This window comes from Camelus bactrianus, chromosome X (assembly GCF_048773025.1).
Source record: "Camelus bactrianus isolate YW-2024 breed Bactrian camel chromosome X, ASM4877302v1, whole genome shotgun sequence".
NCBI classification, from domain to species: domain Eukaryota; kingdom Metazoa; phylum Chordata; class Mammalia; order Artiodactyla; family Camelidae; genus Camelus; species Camelus bactrianus.
Genome location: NC_133575.1, coordinates 92,321,202 through 92,338,528, shown reverse-complemented (window position 1 = coordinate 92,338,528; position 17,327 = coordinate 92,321,202). Strand labels below are relative to the sequence as shown.

The 17,327-nt window shown below is 36.3% G+C and overlaps 1 protein-coding gene across 4 annotated transcripts in view; it reads right to left on the bottom strand.

The window, feature by feature from the left end:
• Positions 1-17,327, bottom strand: part of DOCK11 (dedicator of cytokinesis 11) — a 169,813-nt gene that overhangs the window by 59,099 nt on the left and 93,387 nt on the right. For 3 of the 4 annotated variants that reach the window (XR_012504693.1, XM_074359257.1, XM_074359258.1), the window contains exons 25-33: positions 16,802-16,871; positions 16,596-16,721; positions 15,630-15,701; positions 14,598-14,744; positions 11,544-11,627; positions 8,100-8,211; positions 7,552-7,590; positions 5,741-5,919; positions 1,367-1,483 (exon numbers count right to left, since the gene is read on the bottom strand). Coding sequence is in view for 3 of the 4 variants with exons in the window: in XM_074359257.1 (XP_074215358.1) it covers positions 1,367-1,483; positions 5,741-5,919; positions 7,552-7,590; positions 8,100-8,211; positions 11,544-11,627; positions 14,598-14,744; positions 15,630-15,701; positions 16,596-16,721; positions 16,802-16,871 (946 nt within the window). In the remaining variant the exon portion in view is untranslated. The remainder of the gene's footprint in view (positions 1-1,366; positions 1,484-5,740; positions 5,920-7,551; positions 7,591-8,099; positions 8,212-11,543; positions 11,628-14,597; positions 14,745-15,629; positions 15,702-16,595; positions 16,722-16,801; positions 16,872-17,327) is intronic. The other variant, XM_074359259.1, reaches the window with a different exon arrangement.

Genomic DNA, 17,327 nt, shown 5'->3' with positions numbered 1-17,327 from the left:
AAACGTGGTTCTGTTCTCTTCCTTGAATCAGGGGCAATGCTAGAAGGAGGGGTGTGACTAGAGGCCCTACATGAACTTGAGCTGCAAAAGAAAGAACAGATAAGTAAAATGTTTCCAAATATCAAATGTTTCCAAATATCGCCGTCAAATGTGGCATGAACATAAACATGAGTTACTGTGTTTGTGAAGAAAGACCAGCCTGACACCCAGTTAGGTATGCAGCATCCACATTTAGCTGACCTACAAAATCGGGAGCTACAGCAATCAAGCTGTCAGTGAGGCTTCAAAGCAGCTTCATCGGGAACCCAAGGCAGGCCTGACAGGTCGACTGGGACATCTGATAGGGGGAATTTCCAAAGGAAGTTATAAAGGACACAGTTTCACCTGCCACCCAACAATGTGATGCAGCTACTGTATGTATGAAGGTGATCTTGAGCCATACAGAACGCGGAGTTGGGGTGGGGCAGGATTTATTAGTCCTACTGGGCAGACTATAAAGTATACAATTCTGAGCACCACATTTTAATAAGGCAATTGGTAAAATGGAACATAACAAGAGAGTGTACCAAGAATGTAAAGGGTTTGGAACAACAAATGATGAAGTGGAGCTATCCGGCCTGGAGAAAAAATTCGAAGGCACATGTGTAAGGGGTATCACATGGAAGTGTTCATGGATGTGTTCTATGTAGCTCTAGAAGGCAAAACTAGGAGAAGTGGATAGAAAACCTTTTGGGTCTAATGTGAGAAGGAAAGTTTTAATTATTACTATGACAAAAGGTTGTTTTGTCAAATGAGAGACTAATTACCTCCAAAGTTCCTTTCAACTCTTAAGTGTCTAAGAGGAGAAATAAAGCACAGACGAACTGTGATGAGCTAAAAGCAGTTCACCCAGAAGTGCTGAAAGGAGGCTGTCAAGAGAAGGGAGGAGCAAAGGCATAGTTTAATCCCTGGTGCCTAACATTGTAGAACGTGAAGACTCTTGTTCAGTTTTCAGGTTGAACAAGTATATGAAAGCATATGACAGCAGCAAATCTTAAAATCAAAACACTGAGCACAAGGGATTCTCGGTGTTCTCTTGGACCTCGTTGTTCAAAGTGTGGTCCTTGGACCAGAAAGAGCCAAAAGCTTGTTAGAAACACATAATCTCAAGCTCCACCTCAGGGCTACTGAATTCAAATCTCTGTTTAACAATTCCCTAGGTGATTCATCTTGCCATTAAGGTTTGAGAAGCACTGCTCCAGGAAAAAATGTCAATGTAAAAATGGAGTAAAAGGTGAACTATTGAGACCATATGGAATATGTCCCCAATCCCAAATCAAGTCAATAAAATGAGATAAAATGCCAATAGAAACACATTACTACTTACAGAATTAGGCATGGCTGCACAAGAATACAAAGTATCTCGACCTGCTAATCGCTGTATATTTTCCAAAAGCAGTCCAACAAATGGGAGGTACAACTGTGCTATTTTGGCTTGTTGGTTCTGAAAAATAATTATCAAAAGCTTAATAGGTAGATAATATGTATATATTACAAATAAAATTGGCTCCATCTATCAGTTTAAAGACTAAAAGCAAGCTAATATCCAAAACAATTCAGTAAAGCATGAGTCTATTTATACTCATAGTCTCAAAACTAATTACCACAGAACTTGATTGGTATTTGGATTTATATACAATTCAGAGGCATATCACATGCCTCAAACACAACTACATAAAATAAAAGGCAAAGTTTATTTTTAAAATAGCAGTTGACCTATAATCATATTAGTCCTGTTCTTTAACTCCAGTGAGGGTTGAGTTTCATGAGAGCAGGGATCCTGTCTGTCTTGTTTACTGCTTCATCCCCAGTGCCTGGGCACATAGGGTACGGCCAAAACACATTCATTGAATGAATGAATAAATGAAAGAAGTAAAGAAACAGTGAATTCCTGTATCCGTTCAAGAAGCTTTTTTTTTTCTTTTTTTAAAGCTGCATTAAGAAAATGTAATCTTGGCCCCCTAAATTAATTATAAGACTTAGGAAACGGATATATTTCTAAATATGTAAATAAAGCTAGCCACTGGTAGTCTTAATGTGGTACCTCTTATACAAATTTATCCATTTTTTCAGCAATAGGCATTTCTCACCAGATATGTATATACATTCAAAACAGCAAAAACAGTGGTTGTGATGACACAAGAGTTGCCCTCCATATTTTAGGACTTTGGGAGTTTTGTCTGGAGACTTAGATAAGGCCTCTAGGGCCCAATGGTTATCCTACAGAATACAGATCAATAGTATCTCATAGTTTTTTTAAATTTTCATTTATTCTTGAGGTTGAATAATTTTTCATGTTCACTGGCCATTTGCACTTCTTTTGTAAATTTCAGGAACCCTTAAAGGACTTACTTCTAACATATAACCCTCATCAATAGTAGTCCCTATCACTAGGAGATTCTGGTTCAGTAGGTCTGGGCTGGGTCCCGGGAATCTGCCCCAGGTGGTGCTGATGATGTTTGAGACCCACTTATCTAGTTCAGCTTCTTGCCCAAGGCAGGAATGGCCCTTACCTGCACGCCTTACAGGTTAATTTTTAAAATTCTCCTTACAAACACTCCAGACATTTCAGACGTTCTTTTAGAAAGGTCCTTTGGCTGATTTTAAGTTCCACCTGCCAGGTACAGATCTGCCCTTTGGAACTACAAAGATTTTAAGTCTACTTCCACTTTTATGTGGCAATCCTTTATATATTTGGAGACAGTTATCAGGAAATCATCCTTATTCACTCTTTACAAGGCTAATTAGCTGTTACTACTTTCCCATATTCTTCACATGGCTTTGGGTTTTTTAATTTTTCACCAGCACGATCACCTTTTATTGGCAGTTCTCTAATTATCCAGTGTACCACTTAAGATTTGAGAGGCAGTATAGTCTAGTAATTAAGAGCACAGATGTTTGGATTTTGGACACACATGAATTCCGGCCCTCTTTATTACTAGTTACTTGATTGTGATCAAGCCACTTAACCACAGTTTTCTCTTTGGTAAAATGGGGATAGTACTAGGGATATTAATTCATATGAGCTATTTAATACAGTGCCTGGCATATAGCGAGTCCTCAACAAATTTTAGTGGCTATTATTATTATAGCTTCTAGATGGGAGTGCATTTTAGTTCTGATAGTGAGTCATCACTAGGGAAGGAGATACTACACTTCTCTCAGGTGAACAGGAACACAGGAAAACATACAGCCAGTGCAAAATGTATTAAAAGTTGTGTCTGTACAAAAGATAGAAAACCATCTAAGAATCATTAACAGAAGACAAGTTTGATAAATAAGGTAAAATACGATGGAATACTATGCAGATTTTTAATGTGATAGATCTAATCTTCAGAATGTATTGTTAAATGAAAAAAGCATAATGGTTTCTATTATGTATTTTATTACATATAGGCTTGTACATGCATAAAATAGATGCATACATAAGAAACTGATAATAGTAGCTGCTTCTGGAGAGATGAATTGAGGCACAGAGGTAAGGACTGGGAAAGACACACGTATATATGTATGTATTTACCATGTACGTGGATTACTTTAAAAAAAAAAAAGGAAAAATATTGGCTCACACCCCAAGTAGAAATTGCAATTCTTAGGTGTCAACATCATTTGCAGTGAGTGCAGGAACTGATACAGACCCCAGAATATATGTTACACATTGGACATTCTTCTGAGTAGGAAAGATGTCTTGTGGTAATTATAACAAGTTAGATCTCCCAAAGCAGTTTATGAGTAGCACATAATAGGGACCACTGACATCTCCATAATTTCATTAGAGGAGGGGCTGAGAGAGGCAATGTGGTTGCAGTGGAGGAGTGACTAGGAGATCTAGTCTCAAAGCAGCCTTTCCATAGGAAGCATTTTTTTTTCTTGACTATTTATTGGGGGTCACTTTGGGGGACCTGATGGAAATTACGGAGGTTTAAAGCTCCGCTTTCCACCATCACATCACCTTGGCATCATCATTAATGGTGAATATGTTTTACTTAAATGTATTTGACAAATGAGCTTTTACTCAGGCCACCTGTGAACTCTTTGGGCTAAACAGAGAAAGGAACTGAAACTGGTTAACCAGGCCCACGAAGCAAAGTTTTATTGAAGAGAATCCTATACTCTTTTAATAACCGTCAGAAGATTTTGAACAAAGAAGAAAGGGCTTTAGAAATCACTGAAAGGGTAATGAGGTTGGTATTTCAATCTTTCCCATAGTCTAAAACCTCAAACACTCAAACACTCAAACAGGCATAGAGTTACTTACAGATAACAATAGTGGTACGTGTGTACATGTGTGTACATATACTGCTCTCAGAATTTTAAAGAGTAAATAATGTGCAAATATGTGACATAAAATATTCTAAATTGTACTTCTAGGCAAGACACTAATGAAATCCCATTTTCCTTCACTTTCATCTGAAGAGATGAAGGAAACAATACAACTTCTTGCTTCAAGGAGGAGTTCATTTTGCACTTTTCCCATGAATCGTTTGAAATGATGGCTAAAGACGTTTTCCCGCACATTGCGTAAGATCCTTTTCCTTACTACTAGGCATAACCAGAGCCCAGGGGTAACTGGCATTTTTAAAGGTTTGAGAAAGCTTGGTTGGAATGGGTGACTTTTAAGATATCTTTTCATTTAAATATATTACATCGGTTAACTTATGTTAAGTCAGTATCAGCTTTCACAAGAAAGAAAATGGCACATAACAGAGCAAACCACACTGAGTGCGAGTATGTTATTTTAACTATAATGTGAAAAAAACAATGCAAACTGCAGTAAGTAATCAACACCTTAAAGGTAAGGAATTTAAATCCACTTTAAGATAGAAGTACATGAAGAAAACTGGTAAAATTTGTAAGTAAAACAAATCTTTGTAATTAAAGAAATATAACTGGATGTAGCTGGCGGGCGTTTTCTGTTTTTTAAGGACAAATGGGAATACTGCAGAAAAAGAATAAAATCCATCTCCAAGTCAGCTTTCCAAAATGATTACAATAATAAATGACATAATTTTATTTAAATGTGAATGTGAAAACAAAGAGACAAATGATCAATTATGAAGCAATATGTTACCTTGGGCCATTTGATATCAGGTAAGTTACATTATTCTAAATTCATACGCTTTGCCACCTACTTTTTGAAGTCCATAGTGTTTAATGTTAGTAAGCTTTAAATATACCACCCTCAAAGGTACAGCAAATAGCAACTTACAGCTGTGACCCTCACAAAGTGTGTAATGTATGTAAAGTTTATAGCCACATCCATATTTTTTCAGTAAGAAGAAAAGCTTCATATACATATTTTATATTTTACATACTTAACATGTCTTATTAATTATTAATCACTTAATACTAATAGCATATTTATTTAGGGAGATACATTTAAGGATATATATTAAGGTATGTATTTGAAAGAGTACACATGGCTACAATTGTATATGATTTTTTTTAAAATCCTAATTAGCTTATATAACAAATAATGAAGGAGTTATGATGTCCTTTAAACATGATTTGAGAAACCAGTATTTTTCTTCAACAGTTAATGGAAAAGTATTTTTAAAGCCTAATCATTTGAAACTGAAACAAAATGTATTTGTAAAAATAAATTCATCAGTACTCATGTTCCTTACTGAAAACTTCATCTTAAATGTAAAATCTTATTAGAAAGTAACTAATATGATACTGATGATATGGACATCCTTACCTTGTGCTGGTATCTAGTGTCAAATGCATGTTTTATCAAAAGATTCTTTACAACAGAGATAGCTGTATATCTGATCTCATAATTGTCTTGAAGAGCAATGGAGGTTTCCCTCAGAAGTAGACCAACCAAGAAGTGATGCTTGCAATACTCATCTGATAGACTGTATTCAAGATTTGAATCTGCAGTACAATGAAATTTAAAATCCACTTAATAAAAATATTCCAAAATTACTTTAACATTAAAATACCATATTTATTACTTAATAATATGTGATCATGCTAGCAAGAGCCATATTTTTATCATTAACAAATCTGAACAATTCTTTTATCATATAGAATAAGCATGCAAAATTTTACAAGACAAGAGCACTCATCATTAGGGCTAGAGGATAGCCTTAATGAAAATTTCAGTTGGTAAGACAGTCCCTAGAATTCTTTTCTTTTCCCCCTAGATTCTTTTCAACTCTTAGAAATCTTAGGATAAAATCTAGAATGAACATTGGCAATGTTTTAACACATTTCTATGTATCTGAAGATATTTAGTCTTACAGCTACATATTGGAGTAATTCTATACAATACTTGATTTACTCATCTGTTTATGTTTGTAAAGTCGGAAAAGAGAAACTAGACCACTGAATCACTGTAACAGTAATAACTACTGACTGTTTTAGTAAATGTTACATATTGACCCAAATACAATGGGGTACACTAACAAGAAGAAAAACAGCCTCAACTAAAATTCATCATCACACAATCACAAATCTTTTATTTCAGAAAAATTACCACTTCAAACTATTTATTTTCACTTCCTTTTAGATCCTCCAACCACTTTAAATCCCAGCTGCTAATTTCTTAGTTGGGACTTGCCTTATAACTACTCAGAAGGGATTGGGACCAAGTTTAGTCATTTTTACAGTAGATTTTTACTATCTTCATTTCCTTTCTCCTATCATTTAATTTTAGTTAGGCCATAAAGCTGAAGGCTATGCTTTCCATTTCTTTTCTGGCCTCTTTAGCACTTAGTAAAATGCTGTGTATTCAGTTAGGACTTTATAAATGCTAAGTTAGATTTCACCGTAAATCCTCACCCTTTCCTATCCCTGAATTCCTCAAGCTATCAACAAATACTGGGGGAGGTATTTGAGCTATATACATGCTTAGAATTTAATAAGGGAGTAGTTGAATGGGGTGCTTGGGTTTTTTAATATTTTTCTCCATTTTCACTGGCTGTAATTCAAGCATTGCTCAGCAGCTACTCCCCTAACAACCAAGGCAGCTGATATTCTTCCTGCCATTTGTCATGATCTTTCGTGAATCCCACTCACTTTCCATGCACAAGAGCCAGTACTGAGTAATCCAGGTGGCCTTATCTGGGTAGACCCTACAAAAGTAGTAAGTTTTTTTTTACTTCAGTGATTTGAATAAATCCAATCAGGTAGTTTCATCCACACCTTCAAATCTGTGGCCACTCAGTCATTAAACAGGGTCAGAGAGAAGGGATGTGAGCCTGAGAGAGATGACATACACTTAAAGAGCAGATACCCTCCAGCCCCCATGCTGGCCTGAGCTGAAATTAGTTTTCTGAGAATGGTGTTTTAAAGTTGATTCCTCCAGCAATCAATGCTCAGGCTAATTTTAAGAGTAAACAAATACACTGCCTCCTAGGGTTTCTGGGTGTATTAACTAAAGCCTCATTTTGGCTAGGGAGGATTTGAAAAGCAAACGAAGCCCCCATCCATATTAGCCATTTCATGAAATCAATTGTTTTTAAAGACAGTAAACTACTTTAGAGTGAACCGAGTTAAACCTACCTACTGAAGTCAAACGGTCCACCGCAAATGAAAAAAAATCTAATTAATATATGAAAAGAAAAGGGACAAATAAAAAACATAGTAACATAAGAATAGTGCTACACAACAAAGCATTCAATAAAACTAGCAATGGAGATAACTGAAGGCATTTCAAAAATTTAATACATACATATTACTATTTTATTCTGCCTTTATACTTTTCTTTTGATGTTCCATTCAGCAGAAATGCATTTAGTTTTTTTTTCCTTAATTCAGTCTCATATAAGAGTCCAAACAGTACTACAGAGAACAATTTTACTAGTATCTGACATCTGTGTTTAAGCAGCAATCTATATAACATGCCTGATTTCTTCATACTATGAGTACTAGCACTGACACTAAGAAAGAAATGCAGAGTACCATTAACAAACCTATCTTCAGATAATTAACAATTCTGAGGTCACCTTTAGATTGACTGGTTTAACTAGAAAACATTATTTACTACACTAACAATAGTCAAAAAAAAAAAAAAAACACAAATCCAAATGATGGAAAATACAAATACATACCTTGAACTCGCTGAAGTTTAGGTTTTGCAAATGCCATTGGCAAATTCAGAGGAATATAATGTTCATGATTGCAAATTGTTTGCAGAAATTCAAACTTGTATTCAGCCAGAACCTAAATGGAAAGAAATTATACATGAATTCATATTTAATAGGCATTCACTATTTAAATAATACAGAACATTCATTTTCAAAATAGAAGTGTTTAGTATTCTAGGCATACCTTGCAATGTGACCTGTGTAGTAAAGAGTTAACATAGCAGGCCCAAGACTCTCCTTATGAAGGCCTGCTTGCAAGGTTGGTCATTGGCTGGCATTTGGGAAATTGAATTTTTTTTTAATTATATAAACTTCAGGTATACAACATTATAATTTGACATCTGTATACCTTACAAAGTTATCACCACCAAAAGTATAGTTGCCATCAAGCACCATACAGTTGACCCCTCTTCACCATTCTACCCACCTCCCAACCTCTTCCTCTCTGGTAACCACTAATCTGTTCTCTGTATCTGAGTTTGTTTTTGTTTTGTTTGTTCATTTCTTTTTTTAGATGCCACATACCAATGAAATCATATGGTACTTGTCTCTTTCTCTAACTTTTTTCACTTAACATAATACCTTCAAGGCCCATCCATGTTGTAAAATAGCAGGATTTCATTCTTTTTTATGCCTAAGTAGTATTCCATCACACACACACACACACACACACACACACACACACACACACACACACACACACACATCTTCTTTATCCATTCATCCACTGATGGGACACTTAGGTTGTTTCCGTATCTTGGCTATTGTACATAATGCTGTAGTGAACATAGGGGTGCACATCATTTCGAATTAGTGTTTCCGTGTTCTTTGGATAGATACCCAAAAGTGGAACGGTTGGGTCATGTGGTAGTTTTCTTCTTAGTTTTCTGAGCAATATTCATACTGTTTTCCATAGTGGCTACACCAATTTACAGTCCAATAGTGCATGAGAGTTCCCTTTACTCCACATCCTCTGAATATTTGTTATTTCTTGTCTTTTCAATAATAGCCATTCTAACAGGTGTGAGGTGATATCTCATTGTGGTTTTGATTTGCATTTCCCAATAATTAGTGATGTTGAACATCTTTTTATATGCTGTTGGCTATCTGTATGTCTTCTTTGGAAAAATGTCTATTCAAATCCTCTGCCCATTTTAAAATCAAGTTGTCTTCTGTTAAATAGTATTAGTTCACTCTGTACTTTGGATATTAACCCCTTATTGGGTATATGATTTGCAAAAACCTTCTCCCATTGAATAGGTTGCCTTTTCATCTTGATGATGGTTTCCCTCACTGTACAGAAGCTTTTTTGTTTGATGTAGTCCCATTTGCTTATTTTTGCTTGTTTCCCTTGCCTTTGGAGTCAGATCCACAAAAATGTCACTAAGATTGATGTCAATGAGGTTACTGCCTGTGTTTTCTTATATGAATTTTATGATTTCAGGTCTAACATTCAAGTCTTTAATCCATTTTGAGTTAATTTTTGTGTACGGTATGAGAGAGTGGTCTAGTTTCATTCTTTTGCATGTGGCTGTCCAGTTTCCCCAACACCATTTATTGAAGAGACAGTCTTTTCTCTATCATATGTTCTTTGCTCCTTTGTTGTAAATTAATTGTTCATATATGTATGGGTTTATTTCTGGGCTCTCAGTTCTGTTCCATTGATCTGTATATCTGTTTTGTGCAAGTATCATACTTCTTTTATTACTAGAGCTTTGTTGTATAGTTTGAAATCAGGGAGCATAATACTTCCAGTTCTGTTCTTTCTCAGATTGTTTTGGCTATTCAGGATCTTTTGTGGGTCCATACAGATTTTAGAATTATCTGTTCTAGTTCTGTGAAGTATGCCATTGGAGTTTTTATGGGGATTGCACTGAATCTGTAGATTGCTTTGGGTAGCATGAACATTTTAACAATATTAATTCTTCCAATCCATAAACATGGAATCTTTCCATTTATTTGTGTCTTCTTCAATTTATTTCATCAGCATCTTAGTTTTCAGTGTACAGGTCTTTCACCTCCTTGATTAAATTTATTCATAGGTATTTTATTCTTTTGATGCAATTGTAAATGGGATTGTTTTCTTAATTTCTCTGACACCTTGTTATTAATGTACAGAAACGCCACAGATTTCTGTATGTTGATTTTGTATCCCATGACATTACTGAACTCATTTATAGTTCTAACAGTTTTTTTTTAAGCAGTCTTTAGGGTTTTCTATATATAGTATCAAGTTATCTGCAAATAGTGACAGTTTTACTTCTTCCTTTCTGATTTGGATGTGTTTTTTTTCTTTTTCTTGCCTAATTTCTGTGGCTAGGACTTCCAATATTATGTTGAATAAAAATGGCAAGAATGGGCATCCTTATCCTGTTTCTGATCTCAGAGAAAAAGCTTTAAGCTTTTCACTGTTGAACATGATGTTAGCTGTGGGTTTGTCATATATGGCTTTTATTATGTTGAGGTACGTTCCCTCTATACCCACAGTTGAGAGTTCAATCATAAATGGATGTCCAATTTTGTCAAATGCTTTTTCTGCATCTACTGAGATGATCGTATGATTTTTATCCTTCATTTTATTAATGTGGTGTATCAGGTTGATTGATTTGTGGATGTTGAACCATCCCTGCATGCCCAGAATAAATCCCACTTGATCAAGCTGTATGATCCTTTTAATGTACTGTTGGATTTGGTCTGCTAATATTTGGTTGAGGATTTTTACATCTATGTTCATCAAGAATATTGGCTTGTGACTTTCTTTTTTGTGGTATGGGAAATTAGATCTTGAAACAAACATTCCCTACATGATAAGGTTTTGCATTCTGTTCCAGCCTGCTCAGAGTTTTGTATCAACAGTGTGATTATGGTGAACATCTGCTTTCCTTTCCCTTCCAAGACTCTGCAATTTTGACCAGCCTCCAAAACATGACTAGCCCCCAACAGAAATCCTAACTCTGAATCTCAAATGGGCTTTCCTAAACAGAAATATTGCACAAATGTGGCTTAATTTTAACTGCTGGAGAGAGGATGTGCTGTGTGACTGTTCACAGGAGGGAGGGAATGTAGAAGGCCTGCACGTGGACTGCCAAGGACTTCACTTGGTATCTTTTTCCCTCACTGATCCAGCAGAGCATCCTTACTGTATCACTGTAATGAATCTTAGCCATGAGTATAACTATATGTTGAGTCCTGTGGGTCATTCTAGTCATTTAGTTTGAACCACCAAACAAATGGGTAGTCTTGGGGACCCCCAAAACACTATCATTATTCCCTGCTTTGAGGTACAGCTATACTCAAAGTACCTAAATGAAAACAGCAGTTCCAAATCCTCCAGAGGAGAATAAATGTCACCATTGGTCTCACATTCTAATGTCTAATATCCACTACAGTTATGTCCTTATAACTTACCTTAGGATCTTTGGGGCTGAATCCAGATATGTAGTCATTTATCAAATTGAAAACAAATCCTCTATCCATTAGTGTCAAACAGCGCTATAGAAACCAAATCAAAATGAACCGTTAGTTAAATAATTCTAAAAGTCTGTCAAGTTTTTAAAATTTAAAAATTTGTTCCACATTAAGAAGATGACATTCTCACTTTTACAGATAATAGAATAACTTTCAGAGATTTAAGTGACCTTAAAGAGATAAAGAGCAAATGACTTATGGTTGGAATTGGGAATCAACTGTATAACTCAAAATATGTATATATATACACACATGAACAAATACATGTATGCATATATATACATATATATGCATATAAACACACGCATATATGCATATATATGTAATCTATTTAGCTATACTATCTCATTTTGATTGGCTCTCAAAGCTCGAAGTAAACTGTAGGGTGGTCAGTTAGCTGTTGAAAGTGGGGCTTGCCTATGTAAATATTTCAGGCCAAAAGGGAAGTTTTTCTTTGGGTCTGGGAAGTCTTGGCATATAAAACACTCTTCCTCTGTGACAGCCCTACTCGTGTTCATATGTTACTTCTGTCATTCTCCTACTTAAGACTTTCATTACCTTGCAACTGCACAACTGCAGTTATCCTCCTAACAAGTCTTCCTGACATTAATCTTTCCATCTAACTGCTTCCAGATTAATCTCTAAGTCCTAGCTCTAATTATGTCACCTTTCTTCCCAAAAGCTTTCAATAGTCCCCTAATGCCTCTAACATAATTTCACACACCTTAGCATGGCATTCAAGGACACTCACAATCTTGTCTCAACCTACTTTGCCCGTTTTATCTCCCAGTACAGCTCATCTATCTATTATCGCCTCAAGATGCCCTGTGCATTCCCACCTCTGGTCTCTGCTCATGCCACGTCTAGCTAGCAATTCTGTCACTAATTCCACCTCACCCTGCCCATTCTTCCATGTTCTGATGAAGTTCCATCTTCCTTAACCACCTTGGACCACAGGGCCCTTTAAACATTCTATTCTATACTAGCTTGTATCGTACTTATTATTTTCCTGTGTTTTCACCTAGAGAGGACAATAGGAACTATCTCATTTTCTTTATATTCTCCGTGATATCTAGAATATTCCTGTGAAATAGAAGGAACTCTATTTGACTAACCAGCTATTTTCATATCACTCTTCTTTCAACGTCTACTGCCTCATCACCTCTCACGTGGATTAATGAGAAAGGCTTATATTTATCCATTCACCCAAAACATTTTGAGGATCTATTGTGTTTGAAACATTCTAGAGAAATACAAAGGTGAAAAAGACATGCTCTTTAGTCTTGTCCAGTGGTAAAGACAAATAAATAATTAAAATACAGCACAAAAAGAAGTTATAGAAGTATGTAAAAGATGGGTAAACAACAGAAGGGGTGATCAGTACAACATGGGAAGGCTAGGGAAGAGCTGAGCCTAAAAGATGAATGGACTCTGCCAGGCAGACAAGGGGGAGGGATTGATCTTCTAATTGGTGGCTGTGACTCTGGACTTACCCTGACTTCTTCCACCATACCAGTGATAAAATTATCCTGAAAAATCTTGGTGATATTTCTCCATTGCATACAGATCAAAATCTACATCTGTACCTTGACATTCAAGGCCTTCCATCATCTGGCACCAGACGGCCATTCCAGCTCTACCTCCATACATTCTAAACCCTGCACAGTGACTTTCTCGGGCATCCCTGAACAATTCCTGAGCATCCATGTTTCATCTTTGCTCACGGATCCTCCACCTGCAACACCCTCAACCCTTGTCTTAGGGAACTGTTCTTCTAGTCTCTGCTCATACTCCCTGGTCATACTCCCTCCCTTTCTCTTTCCCTATTGTATTTTGTTGTTTGTACTTTCAGTGTAACAGTCATCACACTTTACCTTGTAGATGTATTTGAACATAATTACAGAGACAGCTGTGAGAGGCTGAGAATCTCTGAATCCTCACATAGAAGACAGACAAATGTTGACTTATTAGGTAAGTACTGCTACTAAATCAACTATGTTCTATTCCCTTTACATAACAAACTTCAAGTTTAAACTCCATGGAAGAAACTGAAACTTTATATTTCAGATGGTCTCAGCTTTACTTTAAAAAGGTATGCGTATGTTTGGTTTTTAATACACAAAAGGGCTTATATAATAGTGTTAAATCTTTATTTTAATTCTGGCAAAGAGAGGTCTTATATCAGAAAATCATGCTTTGGAGATCTGAAATCTAGTTGTGAATTTTTAATAAGAAAACAAGGGTATGTTACACATTAAAACTGGATGGATTATTGACTGTGAGGTTCTTAAAATAAGGCTGAGACATGATGAAGGGCTGTGAGAAGAGAGGGAGTGGAAAGAAGCCAAAACTAAGGCAACACAAACCCATGGCCCTTCTCTGCAACAAATCAAATATTGTTATTACCCACTTTCTAGAATAACTGCATTCCGGCATTGCCCATTACATAATGATAACAAAATATAATAATGAGAAATGTACTATCTTTCATAAACACAGATGTTTCTGGTCTCTCTAAAACAAGATAATCTTACTGACCAAAATTAACAATTTTCATTTACATCAGCAACAATGTAGACTGTGCTTTAGTTCAAGAGTTACAAATTCAAAGGACAATGGGGTCAAGGAAGTGATTTAAATGTATAAAGAGTGTCAGAGGTATATTAAGGAGTGGTGGGGATTGTGGCAACCTAGAAAGTACATGCCCCATCTAATGGCATTCAAATTAACATATTTGAAAAATGCCATGTAAAACAAGTGCGGCATGCCTCCTGGCTAAGCCACCTGTGTGGGACTTCTGATTTAATTAATTAGCCATTATGGGTAAATGGATCAAACTTGGCTGTTTAACTAAATTGATAGATTAATTCAGTCAAAAGTTTCTCCAGCAGCCTAGCTGAGTCTCTAGAAAGTGGGTAATTATTTTCCTTTGGCTTTAAAGACCATATTGGTGAAGAATAATTCTTGACCATGTTCTGGCCACCTTTAACTCACCTTCAGGAAGCTAGCCAAACTATAATTGACATTTCTGGACTCATCAGGAATCTCTGCATAGCGAATAGTCACGTGGGGAATTATTGCAAGAAGCAGTGAATGTAAGACATGATGGTATGCCTCAGGAAACCTCTGGCCTCTGGGAAGCTTAAATAGGCATAGGAAAAAAGGTGCAAATAAATCAGTTGTTTTTAGTTTGAAACATTCTATGTATAAATGTGTTTTTAACCAGAGTATAATTTTTCTCCCAACTTAAAAATGACATCACTAGTTCAATGTATACTTTAGATCATTACAGGAACTATCTGGACCTCTAATACTATAACTGACTGAAATCATGAACAAGAGTTGGACATTCTGACCGAACTCTGGAATCATGTTCCTGAGAAACAGACGCGTCCATTTTTCATTCCATCTTTTTCCTAACACACAAAGTTATACACGTATCCCTGCATCTCAATTTCAGTAAACCTGTTTTGTGAAAATTCTGACAAAAATGATAAATATGAAGCAAGTATTTTTTTACTTTGCAAATCTTAGCTTTCAAATCCTATAACTAAGAAAGTTTCTTTGTACTTTTGAAAGAGTTTAAAAATACAACTAAATGTATACAGCACATTTCAGGAACACATCTATTGTACAAAGTGCTTTTAACTTTGTACATGCCTTGGACCTTTCTAAGAGAAAGGTTCTTTCTGATTTGGTACTTGTTCTTCTTCCAAATGAATATTTTTAACATAGACATTTTAAAACCACAAGACAAAGGGAAAGCTTCAAAGACAATGTATTTAACATGAGAAATACCTAACAGGAAAGAATGTATGAGGAAGAGTCTCTGAAGATTAGATTTCCAAAACACATGAACTGTTGGACCTCAGATTTTTGCAATACATCCATTTTTTTAAGTAAAATTTAAAAAGCTAGGGGCCAAGAGCCCTTAAAATATAAAAGAGGATTTGCATGTCATGGCTACCTGTGAATAAGATTAGCCTTCTCTGTCCATGTTAAAATATTATTCTTGAGCCTACTTACCTTAATTTTATTCTCTTCCAACAAGTATGTGGCCATAGACTTTGCAATAATTTCAAAGAAAAACCATGAGTACTAAAATAAACAAATAAATAAAAATCAGTCTTTAAAAGTTACCCAAATCCTTGAAGCGTAGCAAAGTTTGACAAATCAATATGGAACTTGTCTCTGAACTGTAATAACATTTTAAAGTGATCACAATTGACTACTGAAGTCCCACAGAACACCTTCAAATCGTGTTGGCAAAAAGGTAATGTTGTACCTCAGGGCCGGCTGGTGGAGGACAAAGGGTGTTTGCTGAGAACGTTCACCTCAGCAGGGAGGGGCATTTTATCACTGATGTTGCTTTCATTTGCCTACATGTGGTGATAAGTACGAACCAACTTTTAGTTTATTTTATTACTGCTTTTAAATTCTCTGTAGATAATGAACCGTAGTACTGCCTGCACCCTGTGGGGGACCCAGTCCTGCCCTTGGTACAACACTGGGGCCAGCCCGCGTAGCAGAAGTGTTTCTGTGTGAGAACACTTGGAAGAGTACAGAGAAGCCTCAAGCAGACACATCTTAAGATACTTGAAATTCAAAGTCTACCATTAATAATAGGAATAGTAAAAATAACAAGAAGAGCCACCATTTGAGTGCCTACTTTGTGCCCGCAACATGTTACATGCTTTACTTGTATTTTAGTAAAATATAGAGGCTCAGAACTGCTAACAGGTTCCAGGTCCCAGAACTATTATGTGGTGGATACAGGATTCTAACCCAGGTCTCTCTGCTCCAAAATTCTTTCTGTTACACATTGGACTGTGGGCAGGGAGGGGTGGGGAGGGTGAAGGGAATGTGGGAGGTTCTATGGAGAACTGGAGGGGAAAGGAGGGTCACATAAGAAACTGATGACAGACCAGGTGGGAAATGGGAGGGTGTCAAAACAAGCATGTCTCTGGCTGCTTTTGTCGCCTGTGTCCTTACCTTTAGCAGTTTGTTTATTGCTAAAAAGTCTGCGGACTGCTTCAATATCACTATCATCGTGGTAGCCAGAGTCTCATGTATTAGCTGGGCCTGAGGAGCACTCGGTTTTTCAGGTCGGAAGCTATACTGCAATCAAAGAAAACGAACCGTAAGGCAAAATTCTCTCATAAGACAAACTGCTCAGAAAGAAAGCTTACTCCACAAACCTTTATGAAGGATCTTAAATAATTATCCAAGCCTTCTTCATGACACTTGGATACGATATGTAAGAGAACCCTGAAACAACATTCACAAAAGTCAGTGCGCCAGATTACAATTCACGACCACAGTTTGTTAGATAAAACCGTCATGTCTAACGCTAAAACTACCTAACACTGCCTCAACAATTAAAGGTGACGGGAGTTTGGGTCCAGCGTAGTGGGAGTTTAGGTCTAACAAAGATTTCAGTATCTAACGTGCTCAGGGCCTTGTAAAATATATTTCCTGGTTCAAAAGAAGGATATTTTATTTTGGCAACCCAGATGTTTCATCCCCTTTCTAAATAACATTTGAAGGGTAGTCATAGCTACTATGTAGTAAGACACCTTCCGTAAGGTCAATATTGAAATCCCCTCTAGGTGAGAATAAAAGGAAAATAGAAAACTAAAATGTTAAGCATGTCAACAGATGGGGGAACAGGAAGGGAGAGACAGAACAGGTATAATGATGTGAACTAAAATTGGAAGCAAATAT